We start from the raw sequence: 24,551 nt of genomic DNA, 5'->3' as shown, positions 1-24,551 counted from the left end.
CAATATTGTGAAAATGATTATACTACCTAAAGCAATCTACAGATTCAATGCAATCCCTATGAAATTACCAATGGCATTTTTTACAGAAGTAGACCAAAAAATCTTAAAAATTTGTATGGAGACACAAGACTCCGAATAGCCAAAACAATCTTGAGGGAAAAGAACAGACCTGGAGGAATCAGGCTCCCTGACTTCAGACTATACTACAAAGCTACAGTAATCAAGACAATATGGTACTGGCACAAAAACAGAAATATAGATCAATGGAACAGGATAGAAAGCCCAGAGATAAACCCATGTACCTATGGTCAACTAATCTATGACAAAGAAGGTGAGGATATTCAGTGGAGAAAAGACAGTCCCTTCAATAAGTGGTGCTGGGAAGACTGGACAGCTACATGTAAAAGAATGAAATTAGAACACTCCCTAACACTATACACAAAAATAAACTCAAAATGGATTAAAGACTAAATGTAAGACCGGACAGTATAAAACTCTTAGAGGAAAACATAGGAAGAATACTCCTTGACATAAGTCACAGCAAGATCTTTTTTGACCCACCTCCTAGAGTAATGGAAATAAAACAAAAATAAACAAATGGGACCTAATGAAATTTAAAAGCTTTTGCACAGCAAAGGAAACTATAAACAAAATGAAAAGACAACCCTCAGAATGGGAGGATATATTTGCAAACAAATCAATGGCAAAGGATTAATCTCAAAAATATATAAACAGCTCATGCAGCTCAATTTTAAGAAAACAAACATCCCAATCCAAAAATGGGTAGAAGACCTATATAGACATTTCTCCAAAAAAGACATACAAATGGCCAAGAGGCACATGAAAAGCTGCTCAACATCACTAATTATTAGAGAAATGCAAATCAAAACTACAATGAGGTATCACCTCACACTGGTTAGAATGGGCATCATCAGAAAATCTACAAAAAACAAATGCTGGAGAAGGTATGGAGAAAAGGGGACCCTCTTGCACTGTTGGTGGAAGTGTATATTGATATAGCCACTGTGGAGAACAGTATGGAGGTTCCTTAAAAAACTAAAAATAGAATTACCATCTGCCCCAGCCCACTACTGGGCATATACCCAGAGAAAACCATAATTCAAAAAGACACATTCACCCCAATGTTCATTGCAGCACTATTTACAATAGCCAGATCATGGAAGCAAACTAAATGCCCAACGACAGACGAATGGATAAAGAAGATGTGGTGCATATATACAATGGAATATTACTCAGCCATAAAAAGGAACAAAACTGAGTCATTTATAGAGACGTGGATGGACCTAGAGACTGTCACACAGAGTGAAGTAAGTCAGAAAGAGAAAAACAAATATCATATATTAACACATATATGTGGAATCTAGAAAAATAGTGAAGATGAACCAGTTTGCAAGGCAGAAATAGAGACACAGATGTAGAGAACAAATATGGACACCAAGCAGGGAAAGCAACGCAGTGGGGGGAGAGATAAACTGGGAGATTGGGATTGACATGTATACACTAATTTGTATAAAATAGATAACTAAATAAGAACCTGCTGTATGAAAAATAAAATTAAAAAAAAACACAAGGAAAAAGCAAAAAAAAAAAGAGACACAAAAAATAAACACAGGCAGATTCGACACCAAATATACATTAAACCAGTAATTTTCAAGCTGTAGTACTTGTATCTTTGGGAGTGTATGGAAACTTTCCAAAAGGTACGAGGGCTGAAATTACCAGATCTTCAACTTCCACATGGGTTCTCCATCTGAACACTTCACTGAGAATGGGCGATGTTAGTGGAAGCTTCGGGATCACTCCTCTGTCTTCTCTCCTTTTCACTTTACAAGAGGTATAAGACTCATTCATTCCGTGCTGCATTGTTCTGGGGGTTAAAAAACAAAAACAAAAAAACCACAACTCCTGGCCACCAAAAACACTTTGAAATATCGTCACTTTGTGTAGGTAAATTACATTACTGCAAAATTATTTTTCAAGTCAAGATTTATAACTCAACCAAATTTAAGGAGTACCTAATCAAGCTGAGCTTGGATAGATCATTAAGAATCATTTTTGATGAAAGAGTGTTATACAGTTTTTGGCATATAACTTGAAAGAGTTCAGAAAATTCAGTGACATTGCAAAAGTTAAATGCCTTCCATTCCTAGTTACTTGTTTATATAAGTGAGATTTCTCAAAGAATGCATCTATAGACATTTAAACAGAAGTAAAATTAATCCTAATTTCTATCTCATTCTAGAAATAAGTAATAATCATCTACAGGTATATACACTAATTGAAAAAAATCCCAAACTATATCTATTCCATTAGGAATTGCTTTTCCAACATTATTTTACATTTTATGTTTAATATTTATTTCCCAAAATATCTAATATACGGTTAACTTCTTATTGTTTCAAGTTATGCTGATCTGTTACATCTATTCATAGTTGTTATGTTAACTCAATCCACAAGAATTCTTGAATATCTTTGCACTTTATAAAATAAAAACTCTTTGATATTTCAAGTTATATATGTATTTTGGGGGTAGAAAATTTGATAACACAATAAAACTTTTAAGCATAAAAATATATTAGGAAAAAGTTTATGAGGAAGGTGGATGGAAGTATTAATTAAAGAGGGAAAAGGAACAATGTAAAAATTCTGACTGTTGAACTTGTGTAAATTTTTAATGGATAGTTGGTATGAAGTATAGATTACATCACATATTTCTTAAGTGATGCAACAGTTTTATTCTTTTAAAAAATTTATTGAAATATAGTAGATTTACAATGTTATATTAGTTTCAGGTGTACAGCACAGTGAATCAGTTATATATATATATGAATATATATATTCTTTTTCAGATTGTTTTCCCTTACAGGTTATTACAAAATATTGAGTATAGTTCCCTGTGCTGTACAGTAGGTCCTTGTTGGTTATCTATTATATATATAGTAGTGTGTATGTGTTAATCCCAAACTCCTAATTTATCCCTCCCCCTCAAAAGTTTTATCCTGGCCAATATTATAATATCCAGAAATCATATCTTTTCAAGTATTTAAATTTAAGATGAAAATTCTAGATGTTGACTGAATATATTCAAAGGAGTATGTGCTTTTAAAAATTTCTTTTAGGACATATGCAATGAGAAATATTTGAAGTTTATGTTTCCTTCCAAATTTTCTTCATGGAAAACAAAATTAGTGGTCCTGATTGTTGATCCGAAATCTCTCTGGCAATGTGTTATGGACTGTATTCTGTTCCTCCAAAATTCATCTGTTGAAGCTCTAACCCCCAGTGTGATTGTATCTGGAGTTGTAGCCTTTGCAGAGGTAATTAAGGTTAAATAGGGTCATAATGGTGGGGCCCTAATTCAGTATGACTGTTGTCCTTATAAGAGGAGGAAGAGATGCCAGGGAGGCACCCAGACAAGGCAAGACTGTGTGAGGACACAGTGAGACAGCCCACTGCAAAACAAGAGGAGACTCCTCAGAAGAAACCAAACCTGCAAGACCTTGATCCTGGATGTCTACCCTCCAGAACCACGAGAAATAAATTTCTGTTGTTTAGTCCACCCACTCTGTAGTATTTTGTTATGGCAGTCCTAGCAAACTAATATAGGATGCTTCAAGTATAGAGTATATGGTAGAGACCACAGCCCTGAGAGAGAGCCCCATTATTTATGACCACAGAAGCTATTTTTAATATCAAACTACAGGATAGAGTTCTGAATTAGCAAACATCTCTGTCAAAGTCATATTTTGACCTCGTGATTTTAATCTCCTGATTTGAGCGTCATCAATTCTATTTCAAAGGGACAGCAGAATCACCACAATTCGTTCTCTACCCACAGCTTTAACCTCTCTGTTAAAGGAAAATGAGAATGCATTTTTTTTTCCATTTACAAAATGTGACACGGTTCTTGCCCCAAAACTAATAAACAGATACACAGAGATAAATTTGCATATAACTTCATGTTACTTTTTCCTAACACTATTTGCAAAACCCAAATTCCTTTTATAATTATCATGAATTTTATGCCTCAAAACTCAGTTTGAGGATCAGCTTAGAAAAGTATTGGCTTGGGCTTCCCTGGTGGCGCAGTGGTTGAGAGTCCGCCTGCTGATGCAGGGGACACGTGTTCGTGCCCTGGTCCGGGAAGATCCCACATGCCACGGAGCGGCTGGGCCCGTGAGCCATGGCCGCTGAGCCTGCGCGTCCGGAGCCTGTGCTCCGCAATGGGAGAGGCCACAACAGTGAGAGGCCCGTGTACCGCAAAAAAGAAAAGAAAAGAAAAGAAAAGTATGGGCTTACACGGTGGTAGTTCAGTGGAACTGAGAAGGAGCTCTTCAGTATTATCGAGGAGAGGAAGTTCATGAAATCGAGGAATCCTTCAACATTACCAAGAAAGGGGTCTGGGGTAGAGAAGGAAAGAGAGCATCTTGATGAAAATTCCCCTCTCCCTAATGTCTTTTTTTCCACTCTTTAATGTATTTCCTTATTTATCCTTTATGCTTTTCATCCCTCTTTTTTTTTTTTTTTTGTACTTCTCTTTTTTCTTGTATTTCCTTCATCCCACCTACTTTTCCTTTCTCACCTATTCCATCAGGGAACTTAAGAGAAGACAAAGAAGTATCAAAGTAGCAGAATATATGAAGATAGACCAACCATGGCTGTTTTTTGATAGAAGGCAGTACTGTTCCACACATAGACTGACGTTATTCTTATCCATGATTTATTGCACTAGCTGCCTAAGGCTCTTATAGTCTAAGTCACATGCTTCTACCTTGAATACACATTAGAGTAGTCCCATAGCTTCTTGGGGGGTGGCTGGCGGGGGGGCTTCATTTTCCTTCCCTATTTTCTCATTTCCCTCCCACCTCAACTTATTTTCCCTTCTATTCTGCTTAATGGAAAGTCTTCTTAAATCATGACTATCTGAATGGACACCTCAAATAACCACTTCAGATTTAAGTGTGAAGGGGTAGAGCAGAAAAGTGGATAAAATCCAGAGAGATTAGGTTGGTGTTTAATGGCCATTTCCTATTATTTATATCATAGTTACTGTAGAACATATATTTTGGTACCTCTCATCTAAAAAACACAACAGTTCCCAGCGCCGGTTGTTCATATTTAACCTTGGTTAATATGTGGTACACGTTTCATTTATTAAGTAAATATTCTTGAGCACGTACTATGTGGTGGAAACTTGTCAGGCACTGAGGGGTCAAAGATAAATAAATCTGGCATGGTTCCTGTCCTGAAGGGTTTATAGTCTAATAGGAAGCATCATGAAGACAAACACAAAAGTACGAGAGACATGAGCAATGCCAAAGGTGTGGCTGAAGTGCTAGGGTAGCCCAAGGGAATACTTGTAGCGCTAAAGCTCAAGGATACCCCGGAGGAGGTGGCTCCTCAGTTGGGTTTTGGGAAGAAGAAGGCAATAGACAAAATTTTAAGATGCAGTGGAGGAAAGTTGGGTGACCTCCACCGCTGAATGACCTTGATTGTCTCAGTTGAGTTTATTCAACAAATATTTATCTATTTATTTTTTTAATATTTATTTGGTTGTGCCAGGTCTTAGTTGTGGCAGGTGGGCTCCTTAGTTGCGGCATGTGAACTGTTAGGTGCAGCATGCAGGATCTAGCTCCCTGACCAGGGATGAAACCCCAGCCCCCTGCATGGGGAGCACGGAGTCTTAACCACTGTGCCACCAGGGAAGTCCCTCAACAAATATTTAGAAGACATTTATTTCAAGTCTGACAATGTGGAAAAGGCTGGGAATGAAATGATGTTTACACAACATCATTTCAATCTGTTTACAGTATAGATGCACATTGGTTTTCTATTGCTGCTCTAACACATTATCACCAATTTGTCAGCTTAAAACAGTACCCATTTATTTTCTCACAGTTGTAAAAGTCAGAAGTCTGAGCTGGGCTCATCTAGTGACACTGTTCCAGATCACACAGGACTAAAATCAAGGTATGGGCCAGCTCTGTAGGACAATCTGCTTCTAAACTCATTCAGCTTGTTGGCAGATTACGTGCCTTGTAGCCATAGATGGAGGTCCCTGGTTCCTTGCTGCTTCATCCTTATCATTTTGCCCCCTCCCTCTTCAAAGCCAGCAACAGCTGATCACGTCCTGCTCTCACAGTGGATCTCTCTGTCTCTCTTCTGCTGCATCATTGCTGCCTCCAGCTACAGAAAGTTCTGTTTTTAGGGTTCATGTGATTAGATTGAGACCACCCAGGTAATCCAGGATAATCTACTTTTTTTAAGGTGTGCAAGCTTAATCATACCTGCCTAATCCCTTTTGCCATTAAGGTACCGTATTCAGTAGGGATTAGGGCATGAACATCTTTGGGGGCCATTATACCTACCACAAGATGAGATCAGATAAGTACAGAGATATTTACAACACACTATAATTGGCCCTCTGACACAGGTGAGTATACCATTTTATGGGACCCATAGCACATGTAATCTTGAAGGGGAATTGGGAAAAACTTCCTCGTATTATCTATTGCTGCATAACAAATAACCTGCAAAACTTAGTGACTAAAAAATATATGTTTGTTTTTTCACAAGTTTTCTGTGGATCAGGAATTGAGGAGCAGCTTCGATGTTGACTCTAGCTCAAGCTCTCTCATGAAGTTACCATCAAGGTGTCAGCGGGGGGAATTCCCTGGTGGTCCAGTGGTTAGGATTTGGAGCTTTCACTGCCATGACCGATTCAATCCCTGGATAGGGAACTAAGATTCCACAAGCCACACGGCACAGCCAAAAAAAAAAACCACGTCAGCTGGTACAGTCATCTGAAGGCTTGACTGGAGTTGGGTTATCCTCTTAGAGTTTACTAGATGACTGTTGGTAAGAGTTCCTTACGGGATGGAGGCCTCAGTTTTTCACTATGAGGGCCTCTCCATTTGGTGGTTTGAGTGTCTTCATAACATGGCAAGAAACCATACTATCGATTATTTCCTGATCTCAGAGGTCGTACATCATCACTTCTGCCTTCATCTATTCATTAGAAGTGAGTCACTAAGACAGCTGACATTCATGAGGAAGGAAATTAAGGAGCACTTTTTAAAAGGAGAGCCCAAGAACGTTTGGACATCTTTTAAACCATCACACCATCTATCGGGCTCTAGGGATATTGTATCTATTAATCCTTTCCGTATCTCTCTGTAGGTTAGTCTCCAGTAGAATCCATGCTGACTGGTTGTGCTTTTTATGTTTTTTTTCAATATTTATTTATTTAGGCTGTGCCAGGTCTTAGCTGCAGCATGCAGGATTTTAGTTGCAGCATTCGGACTCCTTAGTTGTGGCATGTAGTTGCATGTATGCAGGATCAAGTGCCCTGACCAGGGATTGAACCCGGGTCCCCTGCATTGGGACAGCGGAGTCTTACCCACTGGACCACCAGGGAAGTCCCTGATTTGCTGTTCTTTATGACAAATGTACTCACCTTGCTTCTGAGTGTGACGTGCCAACACCTGGCTTCTATCATTTCAGGAACTATCTTTCTCAGTGCTGTCAGAGGATCCAGTTTGTTTTAGCACCTCCAATCTTCAGCCCATGCCTGCAACTGCAGCCATCACTTAGCTTCTCCATGATTCTGGTGCCTCACTCAACAAAGCATTCCTATTACTTTGGAAAACAAAAGGTGCTCTGTATCTTCCCATGGACCACTTCTCTGAACTAGTTGATCCCTTCTTCAACTATCTACCATGGCAGTTCTGTCATTTCTGCTTCTCTTAGTGTGGGCATCACTTTCCTCAAGCTTCCTAAAAGCCATCCTGGTGGTATTTTTTGTACCATCTCCTGATATCCTTACCTGGGTATAAAATGCTGTTTCCTCAGAAAGTCCCCCCATATTGATAGACTCTCCCTTATTCGACCTATGTTCTAGATCCCTTGATTCAGTACCTCAGAATTTATCTCATGTGCACTCTCCTGGCTTCTGCTGGTTTAAGATCCTACAGCTTCTTCTGGGTATAATCTTTTTCTTCCATTAGCAGGCCCAGCACTTCCCCAGTCAGACTGTTATGTGACTTAACCCTAGGTATTGGGCAGGAGAGAAATAAGGGACATAGGCTGAGAGGACCACGTGCTGTCTCATAAGGTAGAAGCCTCTGTCTCCTCTTTAAGCAAGGGAGAAATGATAGCATTTAACAGAGAGGAGATGGAAATTTTCAGGCCCTGAGAATTCAGGGGCATCTAGAAATTGAAAATTTTTGAGGGCATCAATTGTGATATCCCCATCCCAATGTCTCAGGGTCCCAGTCCTTCCCAAACAGTGCTTTGACCTTGGCATACCAGACCTGCAATGGCTGAGAGTTCAACCATCTGTGGAGCTATTCAACCTTCCTCTTATGACAAAGCTAATATTCAGATTTTCCTGCCCTTGGGCTGAAAATTTTTATATCTTGCCAAGAGGCCTTCTGACTTCATACTTGGCATTTAATTGCTTATTAATCACTCTTAACATGTAATTATCTCTCTCCAAAACATCTTTGTTCCTTATCAAAAGCCATCCAATTCCACTGCGCTTGTAAACACTATTTCCACTTCTTGATGCCTGGTACAGTACAGATGTTGTGACTTGGATGAACCTTGAAAACATTATGCTAAGTGAAAAAAGCCAGTCACAAAAGTCCACATATTATGTGATTACATTCATATGAAAGTTCAGAATAAGAAAATCTATGGAGACAGAAAGTAGAATAATGGTTAACTAGAAAAGATATATGCACCCCTATGTTCATTGCAGCATTATTTAAAATAACCAAGATATGGAAGCAACCTAAGTGTCCATCGATAGATGAATGAATAAAGAAGATGGGGAAGGTACAAGCGCTATAGGAACAGAGATTCCTTGGGGGCGATTTACTGATTAGAATAGAAAACACAACTTGAAGGCCACAACCTTTAGGACTAGTGGAAGTTCTCCAGGCAGAAGAGATAGGAAGGCTTTCCAACAGCATGATAAAAAGCACATATCAGGGCTTCCCTGGTGGCGCAGTGGTTGAGAGTCCACCTGCCAATGCAGGGGACGCGGGTTCGTGCCCCGGTCCAGGAGGAGCCCACATGCCGTGGAGCAGCTGGGCCCGTGAGCCATGGCCGCTGAGCCTGGGCATCCGGAGCCTGTGCTCCGCAATGGGAGAGGCCACAACAGTGAGAGGCCCGCGTACCGCAAAAAAAAAGCACATATCAAAATTATCAGAGAGCATAGTTAGGGAACTAAAAGTTGTCCGGTATTCCTGAAGAAGGAAGTATTAAGCTGGACGGCCAAAATTGGAGCTAGAGGGACAGAAAGGGAAAGTCTCCTGTGCCACAAAAATGAAGTAGAGCTTTATCGCTAGGAGTCCCTGAAGGATTTTAAGTGAGGGAGAGACATAGTCAGATTAGGATTTTAAATAGATATTTCTGGAAGCACATCACCTGAAACAATTAGACACTCAGACGTGTTAGTTGAATGAACAGGGACATGTGTATAGAGAATATACAATATGTAATAACACACTTAGTGGTGGAGGAATGTTTCGAGATGGGGGAGCAGGATTTTTCCAACAGTCTGGATGATATGATACAAATTTGAGTCAGGGCTTCAGGAGGAGGAATGAAAAGTTCTATGTACTCTAAATTCGCCTCTTGTATATTTTGTTTATTAGGTAGGGCTCTTTCCTGATACTGCTTCCCTTCCTCAATCCTGTTTCCCACTAAATCCATGATGAAGAATGGGACTTAAGGGAGAAGGGAAAGCCGTCTCAATTAACTTTTTTTTTTAATTTTTAAAATTTATATTTATTTTTGGCTGTGTTCGGTCTTCGTTGCTGCACGCAGGCTTTCTCTAGTTGCAGCGAGCCGGGGCTACTCTTCCTTGCGGTGTGTGGGCTTCTCATTTCTCATTGAGAAGTGGCTTCTCTCGTTGAGCAACACAGGCTCTAGGCACGTGGGCTTCAGTAGTTGTGGCTCACAGGGTCTAGAGCTCAGGCTCAGTAGTTGTGGCGCACGGGCTTAGTTGCTCTGTAACATGTGGGATCTTCCTGGACCAGGGCTCAAACCCGTGTCCCCTGCATTGGCAGGGGGATTCTTAACCACTGCACCACCAGGGAAGACCCTCAACTAACTATTGTTTTTTGTTTTTTTAAATAAATTTATTTTTGGCTGTGTTGGATCTTTGTTGCTGCGTGCGGGCTTTCTCTAGTTGTGCCGAGTGGGGGCTACTCTTCGTTGCGATGCGTGGGCTTCTCATTGCGGTGGCTTCTCTTGTTGTGGAGCACGGACTCTAGACGTGTGGGCTCTAGAGTGCAGGCTCAGTAGTTGTGGCGCACGGGCTTAGTTGCTCCGCAGCATGTGGGATCTTCCCGGACCACGGCTCGAACCCATGTCCCCTGCATTGGCAGGCAGATTCTTAACGACTGTGCCCCCAGGGAAGTCCCCTCAATTATTGTTAAGAGAAGAAATGTTGGCGAATCCTGGGTTCTGAATTCTTTTCTCTTCCTCTGTCAGTTAAATGTTGACACTCCCTTTCCTTCTCTCCCCTTCTCTTTTCAGTTCCCTGGCTAATCCAGTCTTTTTCTTCAGTTACTGACTTAAGCCTTTATATCCCACGGGCCTCACAAATCCTCGAACTCAATGTATGACACTGAACACACAATTTTCCGTCCTTCTATATCTCTGCCTGAATGGATGGAACCACCCACATAGTTGACGAGATGCAGAACATGCCACCCCAAAATAAGCCACTTTGGCATAAGGATTGTTTTGAGCTGAAGGCAATTAAGAAGCTGCAGATTCAGGAGGAACTCTCTGCCCTCCCTCATTCTGCCTAAAAGCAGGGCATAAATTTCCCTTTCAGAGCTGCCTCTCCTCCCCTCTCCCACACCAGGAGGAGAACAGCATATCACAGGAGATAGAAAGTGGCAATGACTTGTATCTGCCTAAACAAATCTTAAAATAACCTTCATCTCCTATTCCTTTTGCCCATATATTTACCTTCCCACAATTGACAACCCCTAGAAGCCCAAACCCCTCCTCCTTTGTTTTGCCACTTCTCTCAAATTAGGCTTGACTGCTTCTTTGGGTTTTCCCTTTTTTCCTGTGAAGCAGTGATGTGCATAGGAAATAAGCCTTTTCTCCTGTTAATGTCTTTTGCCAACTTAACTCTCAGGCCCCAGTCACTGAATCTAAGTAGGTAGAGGAAAAGATTTTCCTCTCTTACAGTCTACAGCCCACAGTTTAGAATCCTGACAGTTTCCCAGACTCTTCCCTGACTCTCTTGTTTTACATCCAATCAGTCATTGACAGGAGTGAGCTTTATCTGAGCCCTGTGCTCCTGGAAAATAGGCTGGTTAGGAAGTCCCTCCATCCTTTTGTTTTCCAAAGCCCCATACCTTTTGTGGCAGGGAAAACAGCTAACTGTAAAGGATCGCACTGCTCTTGCATATTCCATGAAAAGACTCATGTCCGCCCTTGCTCATGACTCCAGTAAGATCCAGTCATGACTCCTTAAGTTTTCCAACCTCTGTAAAACCTCAGATCCCTTTTCCTTTCCATGAGATGCTCTTCATTAATGAACATGTTCTCTATTGCAACAGCCTGAATAAAACCATCTGCTTAATTATCTGGTGCATTTTGTCTTTGATATCACTGTGTCTTCCTGAGGCTATCTCCTCAGTGAGTAATTCTGAACATGCCCCCTCCTCTTCGCCCCCACTGCCGGTCCACCAGCTCTTACTTAGACTGTTGCAGTGCCTCCTGCACTTCAGGACTTCAGCTTTACTCTTCTCTACCCCATTCTTCACTCTGTTGCTAGAATGATCTTTCTTTCTTTTTCTTTTTTTTTAAATATATTTATTTATTTATTTATCTGGCTGTGCAGGGTCTTAGTTGCGGCACACAGGATCATTTAATTGCAGCATGCGGAATCTAGTTCCGTGACCAGGGATCGAGCCTGGGCCCCCCGCATTGGGAGTGCAGAGTCTTAACCATGGGACCACCAGGGAAGTCGCTAGAATAATCTTTCTAAAAAGCAATTCGTGACCTAACTTCTCTCTACTTACTCACAGACACACACACACACACACACATACAGAGACGCGCACACACACACACACACACACACACACACACACATCATCCAGGAGTACATTGAACTACTCTGGGGAAATACCAGCCTTCTTCCACTGCTTGCCTTTCGCACGTAGCTCACTCTGCCCAAACTTGCTCCCTTGTTTTCTGGTTGCCGCTCATCCAGCTCAGGGACCAACATGGAGAAGCCTTTCCTGATCACCCCATCGCCTCAGTCTGGGAAGGTGCCTCTGCTATGTACTCCCATAGCTTTATGTACTTTTTTCTATCATTATTTTTTGTCTCACTACAACATGACTGTCGATTTGTTTTCTTTTTCTCACTCCAATAGTCTGTGAGCTCCTTGAAGATAGAAACCTTACTCTTTTTTTTAAATAAATTTATTTATTTATTTTTGGCTGCATTGGGTCTTCGTTGCTGTGCGCGGGCTTTCTCTAGTTGCGGCGAGCGGGGGCTACTCTTCGTTGTGGTGCGCAGCCTTCTCACTGCGGTGGCTTCTCTTGCTGCGGAGCACGGGCTTTAGGCGTTTTAATACTAAACACTACTTAAACCTTAAAATCACCTTGCTTCTCAAATATGCACAAACGTTTATATTTCAGTAAGTTGAAGAATGTAAATTTTCTCATGAACATTCCTTTTTTCAGTGTAGTTGATAATATTAAATCAGAAGATATTCCTTCAACCCCAGAGACACAAGAATAGTTTTTGTAATCATCTGATATGTTTTTTTGGCCAGATATAACTTCTTAAATCTTGAGGACCACCACCTCCTTCCATTGCAAAAAAATGGGAAGTTTTGGCAGGAGCTACAGACCCAAAAGAACAGAGGGGTGGGGCTTTCACTGTGTGGGAGGAGCATTCATGACTGCTCTCTTTTCTCTAGAGTTCTCTGTTCTCTTCCCATCATACTGAAGGGTAAGGCAGGCTTAGGGATGACCTCCTTTGGGTATGTTTCCCATCTTCTCTCACTTTGGGAACTCCTAAGAGGAGCAGGGCAAAGTCTAGGGTGGAGGAGGTAAGGAACAAATAGTTTATGCAAGCATGGCCTTGGGTTTAGGGAAATACCTACATCATGGACTTACTTTTCCCTGACCCTTTTGGTCAGAGTTTCTGATCAGTGTGTGGACTTCCAAGGTAAAAGGGTGTAATTACCTAGAGAATCGGCTCTGTTTAAATATCACTATTCGCTCCCCAACCCCCCTCCCATTGCCTCCAAACTTGTTTCCAAAACGAAAACATTGCCCCAAGGAAGAGTTTACACCATGATAAGTATCCCAAGTGGGAAAAGGCTGGGGGGAATCAGGCCAGAGAAAAGCAGAGATGATAGGGAATTGTGGCCAGCCACTTTTCTTGTTATCAATCACTGCTTGCCCCAAAGTGACAGACTGGCTGAACACAGTCCCTTAATTAGGATTCTCTTTGGACCTCTCTCTGAATACTTGACTCAGATTCTTTGCAAAGTCTGGGTCAAAAGGTTTAAGGAAGAAGCCAAATTGTGAGTTTTTGTTAAAGAATAACCATATCTTTAAACAGAACCTTTGGTAACCACAGAAATATGCACAGAGTCGAGCACACAGATTTTCTTTTCAAAGAAAAGAAAAAAATCTTTTTAGTCTATTCCCAAAGACCTAAATTACATCTTCCCTTAGATTTAACCTCCAGGAAGACATTTTTATCTTCCCTGGAGCACCCTCTACCACCATCTCCTCTCTGGAGAGTCTCCTAAATGGCCCAACAGAATGGTTATATCAATGACCCCTACCCCAAGGAGCTTTCCCATATAATTCCTCCTTTGTGTGATGATTCCTAGCCCATCCTCCTCAGCCCTGTATTCTGGCACCTGTGCATCTGTGAAGTCGTAGAAAGTAGCTGAGGTTCAGGCCTACCCATCTGTTACCCACTCACTAGTCAATCAGAGTGTTAAAGAGAAAAACCACAGGCCCAAAATGGTGTCACTTGTGCTAAAGCCCCTGATACCAAACCTAGATTTAATACCTGACCTGACTGCCATTTCCACCTTCCCCAGGAATGTAATCTTAATCAACTAGTCTGGAGTTTTCCAGTCAGCACCAACAAGGTCATCTGCCACGTGGGCCTTCTCCATCCCCCAGAGGAAGAAGAGGCAATCTATGCCGTAAAATCCTTGCCATTCCCTCCCGCTCATTCCCCCAAAAAAGATGTCGTGGCCTAAAAAAAATTCTTTCTTTTCTTTTGCTAATAGCTCCTTTGCCCTACCCTTCTTTATATAAAAACCTTCAATTTTGTACAACCCCTTGGAGCACCCTTCTGGTTGCTAGATGAAATGCTGCTCAATTCATAAGTCACCTAATAGAGCCCATTCAATCTTCAATTTTATTTGGTTGCTTTTTTTTTTTTTTTAATTTTTTGGCCATACCACGTAGCATGTGGGATCTTAGTTTCCTGACCAGGGATTGAACACACACACCCTGCAGTGGAAGCACGGAGTCTTACCCACTGGACTGCCGGGGAAGTCCTGCATTTTGTTTTTTAACAAGAGAAACCAAATTGTTTGATTGAACGGGTTCTGCTTTAAGAGACGGAAGAATGCTGTCCAGTAATGTCGTGGAGAATTCGTTTAGTCTCTTTCCATCTTCTAACCTGGAGGGAAAAAACAAAGACAGAAGACATCATGATACACAGAAAGTCTTCACAATTATAGAGGAGTTTTTTCCTGACTAGAAAAAAAAAAACTCACAAAACACACGATGGGATTATTTGAGTGTTATCTAAGGGAAGTAGAATCAGGTAATCTTTACTTTTGTCTTAGTATTTTTATATAAAAAGATATATAATGTAATAATTAGGAAAATTTTCAGCTAAAAAAAGAAAATACTGTTTTTAAAAATCACATAGAACCCCTCACACAAATGCCACTATTAACTTTTTCTGATGTGAACTATGGAAATGATTATTCTCTCTTCAAGAGTTTAGGACATATTGTACAACAACTATACCTCAGTTTTTTTTTAATAAAAGAGTTCAGGACAAAAAAGGAAAGTCCACTTTATCAAAAATACGCTTCCAAAAGATAATACCCTTAACTCAGAAGAACGTCTCCTTAACTTCTGAATACTGCCACCCTACCCCAAAAGCCCAGCCTTCTTTCTTCTGGGCTTACCTCATTCACAGGGATCAGAATATTGAATTGTTGCCTGTTCATCTGTAAAATTAAATGACATATATTATTATATTGCAGGCCTAATACATTCAGAGAGAAAATACTACATAAAAGTTACTGCTTTAACCCTCTTCAAAAGATTTCTACAGGTTATGAGCACATTCAGAATTACAGCAAGTTTCCAATGACTAATATTTGCACACTTGTAGTAAATTAGTCATTGCAGCAAAAATATTAAGAATAGTTAGTCTTTAGAGAACATCGTTCTTTCAGTCTATGGACCACGTTGTATAAAATATGTCTAGTGCAGAAGACTTTTTTAAGTGGCATATAATTGAATTAAAATGCTTTAGGAGATCAGATAATGTAATTATGTGCACTTGGCTTGGAAAGGAGTATCTGTAAAATTAGGGAAGATATCATGAAGAATGAAGTAGCAGTATGTTGCAAGATGCAGATAAATCTTGGCCATCACCTGGTAGGTAGTAGTCATAGACTTTGATAGTTGCTGGTTTGAGGTTGGTGACCAACAGGCTTTGGCTGATGGAGAAGGTATAGGTCTGAGACTTCTTACTAAGCTGTGGGGAAGACAGACAAACATCACATTAAAACAAAAGTGAAAATAACATCTCTGTCAGGTGGAGGTTAAAAGGCTCTTGCTGTCATCACACAGATTTTCTGAAGCCCTTCTACCTCTGCTCTATGCCACTCCTAATATTGCCTCCTGCTGGCTTCCTGGCTTTTTCTTCTTAGCATCTTACCGCTTCCTGGTCCTTCTGCAAAATGGGTCTGTTCTTGGTCTACTCTAACCCGTGGCTCCTCCACTGAATTAAATGAAGTGGCCAAAGGAACGGAGGCTTCCACTTCACTCCAACACCTGTATGCTCCCGATCGCCTTTCTCTCTTCATTCAGGTCTCTGATCAAATGACGTCTCCTCAGAGAGGCCTTTCCTGACCACCTTACTTTATCTATTTATGTTTTTAAGATTTTTTTGACGTGGACCAGTTTTAAAGTCTTTATTGAATTTGTTACAATATTGCTTCTGGGTTTATTTCTGTTTTGGTTTTTTGGCCGCGGCATGTTGGATCTTAGCTCCCCCGACCAGGGATGGAACCCGCACCCCCTGCATTGGAAGGCAGAGTCTTAACCACTGGGCCGCCAGGGAAGTCCCCTGATTGTTCCTTTAAAACAATCACATCCTGGCCTACCCCCACCACACTCCTGTGTAGTACTGATTACTACTAAAATTATTCCTGAATATGTGTGTGTGTGTGCACATATATATGTACTTTTAAAATTTGCATATTGCTTGTCTCTCCATTAGAATATCAAATCCATGAGGGCAGGGGTCATGTCTACTGTTTTTACTGCTGCATCTCTATCATGTCGAAGAGTATCTGGCATATATTGGTGGCTCAATAAATATTTGTTGAATAAATGAATAAATGGAGAGTTCAAAATAACTGCATAGATTAATCTAATATAAAAAGAAAATAAGATTTATGCTGTAAATTTATGTATTTATTTACTTTTATTTTATTTTTGCTGCACAGTGTGGCTTGCAGGATCTTAGTTTCCCAACCAGGGATCAAACCTGTGACCCCTGCAGTGGAGCAGTGGAGTCCTAACCACTGGACCGCCAGGGAAGTCCCTATGTTGTAAATTTAGATAGGAAGTTAGAAACACCTAATTGGAAGATATTTCCAAAGAGATTTCTTTAGGTATAGTGCTTCTAAAAGCATGGTCCAGGAACTCTCAGGGATCCTTAAGACTGTATCTGGCAGCCTGTGAGATCAGAATTCTTTTTGGAATAATACTAAGACATTATTTGCCTTTTTCATTCTCATTCTCTTTCACTGTACTAGTATAAGGGGGCTACCTGATGTGTGATATTGCAACAGATTGACTGCAGAAGCAGGTGGGAAAATTTTACTCTCTTTGATTAAGCTAAATATTAAAGCAAAAACATAAAACAATCTGCTATTCTCATTTTGTTTGTTTTGGGAAATACATTTTTCACAAAATGTTATATTAAAATGCAGTGAGTTTATTTTTGTTGTTTTTAAGTGACAATAAATATTTTAATATTTTTCTCAGTTTTAATTTCTAATAAGTTAAATGTCAATAGATGTAACCCACATCACCACAAGCTCTTTGAGGTCATTTAAGAGTAGAGAGGGGTCCTGGAATAAAATCTTTGGAACCACTGTTCTCGTTGGTCATTTAGTTACCATAAAGATTTAAAGTAAATGACTAATATAAACCAAAAGAAAGCTGGGATAGCAGCCTTAATATCTGACCAGATAGAATCTAAGGCAAAAAAAAAAAAGTTGCTTGTGTACGTATATATATACATACACATATATATATATATATACACATACACACACACACACACACACACACACACATATATAATTAGTGTAAAAGAAGCACAGTGTATACTAATAAAAGGAAAACTGAAAAAGATATGTTCATAACATATACATACCTAATTATATAGTTGAAAAATATATCAAGAAACAACTGACAGAATTGCATAGATAAATGGGTAAAGGACAAATCAATAATTGTAATTAGAAATTTTAACAAGCCCTTTTCCAAAACTGATAGATTGAGCAGGAAAATAAGCAGAGATAACAAAGACATGAACAACAGAAGTAATCGTCTTGGACTTTCAGATCTAGATCTAGATCAAGAAAAAGGGAGTGGACATTCTTTTGGAGCACACAATGAACATTTCCAAAAAGGACCATATATTAGGTCACAAAAGAAACTTCTATGCATTTCAGAGGCTCACTATCATGATCTCAGACCATAATGCAATACAATTAGAAATTAGTAACAAAAAGATGGCTTTAAATATCCCATGGATTTCCCCCAAAATTAAGATATAGAACTAAATGGTAATAAAAACAATGCTTGTCAAAAATTGTGGGACAAAGACAGAGTATACTTAGAGGGAAATTTATAGTTCATATTCATCAGAAAATAAGAAAGACTAAAAATAAACAAATCGGCATTCAACTTAAGAAGTTAGACAAAGAATAGCAAAAAATGTCCTTTCCCCTTCCCTTCAGCCCAAAATAAAGAAAAGAAATAATGAAGAAATTAAGGAAACAGACCCCCCAAACCAAGCAAGCAAATAACAAAAAACAATAGAGAAGAGGAATAAAACCAAGAATAACTTGTTAAATGTGAATCAGATTGTCTTCTGGTGATGCTGATCAAGAGAAAAGGGGAGAAGATACATAGAAAAAGGAAATAATCACAGATATAATCATGACGATTGGCTTTTAGACCATTAGACTTGATGTCTCAGATTAGAAGCTGACAAAGCTGGCTGGATACACTGACCGGCCTGCCATTGCAGCCTCAGGAATGATGCCATGGAAATTAGAATCCCCAGATGCTACTCCCAGCTTGGACACTGACAAACAGGATGACTTGACAAGCATACTCACTCTATCAATTCAGCCTCAGCCTCCTTACATAGAAGGAGGGGTGCCGTGTGAGACTCAAAGAAGGTGTGTATGAAAGCATCATAAACTTTGCAAAATGTTTAAACAACTACAATATCATGATTTCAGGGGTTTTCCTGATACACTAACCAGAGTTGTCTCAAAAGAAACTATACAGGACTTACCCTAAAGAACCACCCCCTGGCAGATAAGAAAACCACAGTTAGATGAATTAGTTGGTGTGGGAGCAGAAAACATTACTAACAACAGTAAATTTTAATTGGAGATAGTCTTGTCTGTCAGTTATATAATAATGCTACCTTTCTTCCTTGCTAAATAGAGTATGATGAAATAAGCATCGTAACAGTTTTTAGAATACTACTAGTCCTTGAGAACTCCTTATTTGGTTGAAATGAAAAGTTACATACAATGTCTAATGAAAATTAATTAACATTAACATTACATTATAAAATAATAATAATAATTGCTAATGTTTATTGAGGGTTTACTCCATACCAGGTACAATTCCAAATATTTTTTCATGTCTTAAATCACTTAATTCTTTCAACCACTCTGTGAGATAGGTAACTATTTTTACCACTACCCACCCTCATTCTACAGATGAGGAAACAATCATTCAACAATTGCAGCCAATGTTAGAAGCAGGATTTTAACCCAAGCACTCTGGCATCAGAGCCTCAGCTATTAACCACTCTGTTATTCTCCAGAGCTGTCATGTTGCATGTGGGTATTAAGCCCTTGAAAGGTGGCCAGTCAGAAGTGAGATGTGCTGTCGGTGTAAAACACATACCGGATTTCAAAGATGTAGTAAGAAAAAAGAAGAAAGGTAGATACCTCATTCACACTTTTGTATATTAATTACATGGTGAAATAAAAAAACATTTTGGGTATATAAAATTGAATAAAATATATAATTAAATTAATGTTATCTGTTTCTCTTTAATTCTTTTAATGTGGCTGCTAGAAATTTTTAAATAACACAGATGGCTCCCACTTTGTATCTGTTAGATAGTACTGTCCTGGAGATGCAAGGGGGTATTTTATGGTACATCTTGTGGTTGTGAACTCCCTCTCCCAGGTTCCTCGTCTTCGTGTATGTGACACTAGTACATGTACATTAGAAGGGAAGTTGAAAAGACACATAAGCGATCAAGTTCTTTGGTTCAGTTCCTAATCCCTACCTGTTCCAAGTAGATGTTGAGTGTGTCAGCTCCAGATTCAACCTTCTTCACCAGTGGTTGCTGGAGAAGCTGAATAAGAAAGGAGAAAAAAAAAAGGAGACTGAGAGCCAGAGCCTTCCCTATCCCCTAGAGTAATCTTCCAAAGCTCTGCCATGGTTGCAGAAACAACATATACTGTGGAAAAGGTAAGAAAAAGGAACCAAGACTGTAACAGGTTCCATATCATATATCCGGTGCACCTTTGTAGCCCATTTAGATAATAAAATCATGAGTTCTATGTATAAACCATGATGCCCATTTCACCAGCTTTTTAATGATAATTAAAAGCTATAATAATAAGCCCCCCCTCAGAGATAGAAAACAGAAGCAACTTACTAACTGATGGGTGCCTTCCATTGGACTGAACCCGGAAAGCATCTTTACTTCCACAATAACCATATTGGAAGAGCTGCGATTCCCCACATAACTGAGGGCAGAAAGAAGCAAACCTGTGTGAGTCCATTATCTTCCCTCTTGGCACACTGTACATCTGCCCCCCCACACACACATACACATACACACACTCTCTCTCTCTCTCTCTCTCTCTCTCTCTCCAGCTCAGCTTCCATGGTCTAGGTGCCCCCCACCGCACCTCCGCTGTCCTCACCTGGTATGGATGTCCAGAGCCAAGGATCGAGGTGAAGTATGTTGCTCACACCGAGCTTTCCCTATGTCCACACTAAGACTAAAGGCCTCCACACTTTTAGTAGGGAGAATATTATATCTCAGCACCGTCTAGTTGGAGGAAACAGATAACCAGATCAGAGTTGGGAAGGATTTTAAAGCTTGTTCTGTTTGATAGATAACTAATGAGAACCGACTATACAGCACAGAAAACACTACTCAGTGCACTGTGATGACCTAAATGGGATGGAAATCCAAAGAAGAGGGGATAGATGTATACATGTGGCTGATTCACTTTGCTGTACAGCAGAAAGTAACACAACATTGTAAAGCAACTTTACTCCAATAAAAAAGAAATAAAAAATAAAAAGAGGGTACGGTTCGAACGACTTTCCTTGCAAGTAAGGTAGATGAGAGAAGGTTCTACTAGAGGCAGAGATGCCCTCAGACTCTCCTTCCCAACGCACACTAGTCCTCCTGGAGCCCTGCTTACCTGCACAAAGACACAGCCCCGGCCTGAGGCCTCCAAGGTGTACACTCCAGGGATATCGGGCAGAGTCTCCTGCTGAAACACCAACCGGTTGGCAGCTTGAACGTTGAAAGTGTGCTGGAAATTCTGAGCGGATTTTACAGCCAGGTTGACTTCCTCAGACGGCGCATAGACAATAGTGGCATACTTGGCAAGAGCTTGGAGAGCAACTACAGTATCCTAAGGAAAACAATCAGGCATCAGGCATATGCTTACTGTTTTGTGGGCCATTGGAACTAACCTCCAACAACCCTGTAACCTACACACCTGATTGTTGTTCGCTAGCTTGGATGATACCTCCTCTAAGTATCTAAGAACCACATTCACCAATGCTGGGGAAGCTGACATAGAAATCATAATATCTTACCTGCATAGAAAATCACCATCAAGTCATTCTTGAACATTCATGGGTCGTTAGGCTAATTTCATATATTTATATTCAGCAATGAAACCTAGCTTCAGAACTGGCTATTGTTAGAAGTGGATCGAAGGAAATCCAAAAAAGAGTATACATATCTATATGTATAACTGATTCACTTTGCTGTACAGCAGAAACTAATGCAACATTGTAAAGCAACTATACTCCAATTGTTTTTTAATTGGTAAAAAAAAAACTAAAAAAAAAAAAGAAGTGAGTGGATCACTGTTCAATATATATTTTGCAATTTCCTTATTTGGGGAAGAAACAGCAGTAACTTGATAACCCTAAAAATTGCATGCTCTTCAAAGTTATTTAATTGCATAATGATCTTCTGTGGCACAGGGTATCAGGGGATCCTTGGAAAACCCCTCCTTGAAGGACAAAGCTTCTTAGCCATTATGACATGTGACAATCTTTTCTTCATCTGGGAATAAGACAGATAAACTGTTTCTAAGAGAGCATGGCATCACGTAAAAAGTGTGAGCCTTTCCTTTCTGAAAACATGATTTATATAAATTACAACTGGAGGAAAGAAAAAAAGAATGAGATATTCTGCAAAACTGTCATATCTCACTCTGTGTTATGAGAATTTCTGTATGCTCAAAACTTTGTCAAATATCTACTGCAGAATAAAGGAACCCCACTTCTCCCTATCCCAAACAAAAAGGAACAGTCATATTTAGACATCACACTGTCATATAAAGATAGGAAGACAGGTATCACCCCAGGGGAAGCTGTGAACAAGTTATATCTGTGCAGCTTGGCCCTCTACAAACAACTTTTTGTCTATGCTCTGTGACCTGGAGCCCAGGAGGGCTTTATTCCTTGGACATGTGGAGACAATTCAAGGAATGGGACCTCATCATCACCTAAAAACCAAAGTGGGTGATATGTGACTTCTTGTAATAGCCAAGGATTTTATTGAAAAGCAACTCTGGCATATATCTGTCACTGAGAATTCTAAACATTCCATCCTCTGCTTTCTAAAATTATATAATTATTTAGGGCTCAGCAAGAAGAAGGAAATCCTTCCTGATCTTTGGCCAAGAATTTCCCTGAAATAAGGAAACATAGTACCATATAACTTTTTAAAATTCCAATTAAGTCATTACCATATGCAAGGTCTTAACATCATCTATTAACATCTACACCAGACACTCCATCTATTAAAATCTGTTCATTCTTCCAGGTCTACTTTACATGTTACATCCTCAGTGAAACTGGCCCTAATTTCAACAAGTGATACTATAATCGCTATGAGAACAAAAAATGTGTTTTCTTGTTTACCTCTGTATCATCAGTGACGTGGAAAGAGTAGGGATTTAATACTATTTACAGAACAAATGAATTAATGGCTATTCTCTTTGTGATCATCAAAGATGACTTTTATGACATTATTTGAATTTATCATACAATTCCACCTCCTTTTTTCCCTACTGCCACCCCACCAATTCGATTTCTCTTTACCCCTAACCTAGACAAATGAAATAGTCTCCTGATCTCTTCAAATCCAGTGTCTCTCTCCTCTAAATCATCCCATATCCAAGGGACAAATTAATCTTTCTGAAACAAAGTTTAAAAAAATTAATGGCTCCTCAGAATTAGGCAGAAACTGAGTCTGACATGCAAGGTCCTTCATAATATGCAGCTACCCTACCTTTTCAACTAAGTCCCTTTATGCTTCAGCTAAACCAGTTTTCCCAACAGCCATTCTACGGTTTTGCAAATGGGTGTCTCTACTCAGACTCTTCCCCCTTCCTTTCAATAGTTGCCTAAAATTTTTACATGTCCCTTTAGATCTCCCTCAAATGCCATTCCCCTGTGAAGACTTTTCTTATCCCTCAAGCTGATATGAGGTCTCTCTCCCTCTTGAAATTCAATATTTTGTACCTTTTGTAACTTTGTTCTGTAACCAGATCCTGCTATGTAATATATACAACTTTTCTTAGCTTTCTTTCTAGATTGTAAACTTTTTAAAGACTATATCTTACCAGATTTCCAATACCTGAAATAGGAGGTATACCCGTAAAATCTTGCTTTTATGCTTACAGACCCCATAATTGGCTTTCTAATTTGTGACTATGTAATACATGTCCTCTTTTCATGTAGAACATAGATCTCATGATGTTTCATATTCTACAAAGAAAGAGACTTAAATGCATATAGTACTATTTATGTGCTCAAATGACCTAATTTTATGAACCCTTCTATATATTTTTCACATGATTTTCTCCCTTTCTATAGAATGATTAGTCTCTGGACCTAGAGGGCAAGGGCGATAGTTTTTCCTCTCTCTCCACATGGGATCTAATCCTACCTGATAAGTGGCAGGAGAGCAGGCTACTTACCTGAGTGGAAGAGAACCCTCCATACGCATTTTGCTGCTTGATCAACCAAGCCACTATGCCAGCGGCCTTGTTTATCTCCTCTTGAGTCACGTTGGCTTTGCTAAGCCAGGCCAACAATACATATGCCGTAAGTTCCACATCTACAGCCTCAGGCTCAGACCAAGGGCCGGCATCTGATGATGGAGGAGGTTTGTGGCTCCAGTGAAAGGACTTTCCTATGGAGGAAAACACATAATTAGGAAACTCTTAGAAGGAAATGACTTTCCTATATTCACTTTGTAAATGCTACACCTTAAATCAGAGAAAGTACCAACCAAAAATTAATCGTGAGTTAGAAAAAAATATGTCTCAAATCTTCTGATTTATTGGCCACAATGCATATGCAAGGATGTGTGTGTGTGTGTACACCCACACATAATTCCCCAGGGTAAAGCTGGGAGCATCAATAAATGCATCCAGCAATAATATCAAAACCTCCCTTGTTAATTTATAAATTCTTATGTTAATGGAGATAGGTAAGTAGAAACTTCTTTTAAGAATTTATGTGTTTGGGGTCTTTTTTTTTTTTTTTTGGCTTACAAAATTAAGCCAAAAAAATTACAAAATTTTATTAATTTTAATAAATAATTTTATTTAATTTTATTAATTTTCAGCATTTATTTTCCTTAATCCAAAATTTTAT

The 24,551-nt window shown here is 39.6% G+C and overlaps 2 protein-coding genes across 6 annotated transcripts in view; both read right to left on the bottom strand.

Annotated features, from left to right (window-relative positions):
- The window catches only part of PHC1 (polyhomeotic homolog 1), a 52,012-nt gene extending 42,922 nt beyond the window's left edge, over nt 1–9,090 (bottom strand). For 2 of the 5 annotated variants that reach the window (XM_027093321.1, XM_027093324.1), the window contains exons 1-2: nt 4,321–5,606; nt 1,741–1,888 (exon numbers count right to left, since the gene is read on the bottom strand). In XM_027093321.1, coding sequence (XP_026949122.1) covers nt 1,741–1,884 — 144 coding nt within the window. In that variant the 5' untranslated portion in view covers nt 1,885–1,888; nt 4,321–5,606. Of the gene's footprint in view, nt 1–1,740; nt 1,889–4,320; nt 5,607–7,477 lie in introns of those variants that run through there. The other 3 variants (XM_027093322.1, XM_027093323.1, XM_027093326.1) reach the window with 3 other exon arrangements.
- Nucleotides 9,091–14,438: 5,348 nt separating this feature from the next.
- Nucleotides 14,439–24,551, bottom strand: part of A2ML1 (alpha-2-macroglobulin like 1) — a 42,747-nt gene continuing 32,634 nt past the window's right edge. The window contains 8 exon segments of the mRNA XM_027093116.1: nt 14,439–14,719; nt 15,241–15,286; nt 15,720–15,822; nt 19,909–19,977; nt 20,284–20,374; nt 20,555–20,682; nt 21,065–21,280; nt 23,870–24,084. Coding sequence (XP_026948917.1) covers nt 15,246–15,286; nt 15,720–15,822; nt 19,909–19,977; nt 20,284–20,374; nt 20,555–20,682; nt 21,065–21,280; nt 23,870–24,084 — 863 coding nt within the window. The 3' untranslated portion in view covers nt 14,439–14,719; nt 15,241–15,245.

This window comes from Aethalodelphis obliquidens, unplaced genomic scaffold (genome assembly GCF_003676395.1).
Source record: "Aethalodelphis obliquidens isolate GAN/ISIS:26980383/991018 unplaced genomic scaffold, ASM367639v1 scaffold83, whole genome shotgun sequence".
Classification (NCBI taxonomy): domain Eukaryota; kingdom Metazoa; phylum Chordata; class Mammalia; order Artiodactyla; family Delphinidae; genus Aethalodelphis; species Aethalodelphis obliquidens.
The sequence above is the reverse complement of the archived record's forward strand: the minus strand, read 5'-3'. Positions and strand labels throughout refer to the sequence as shown.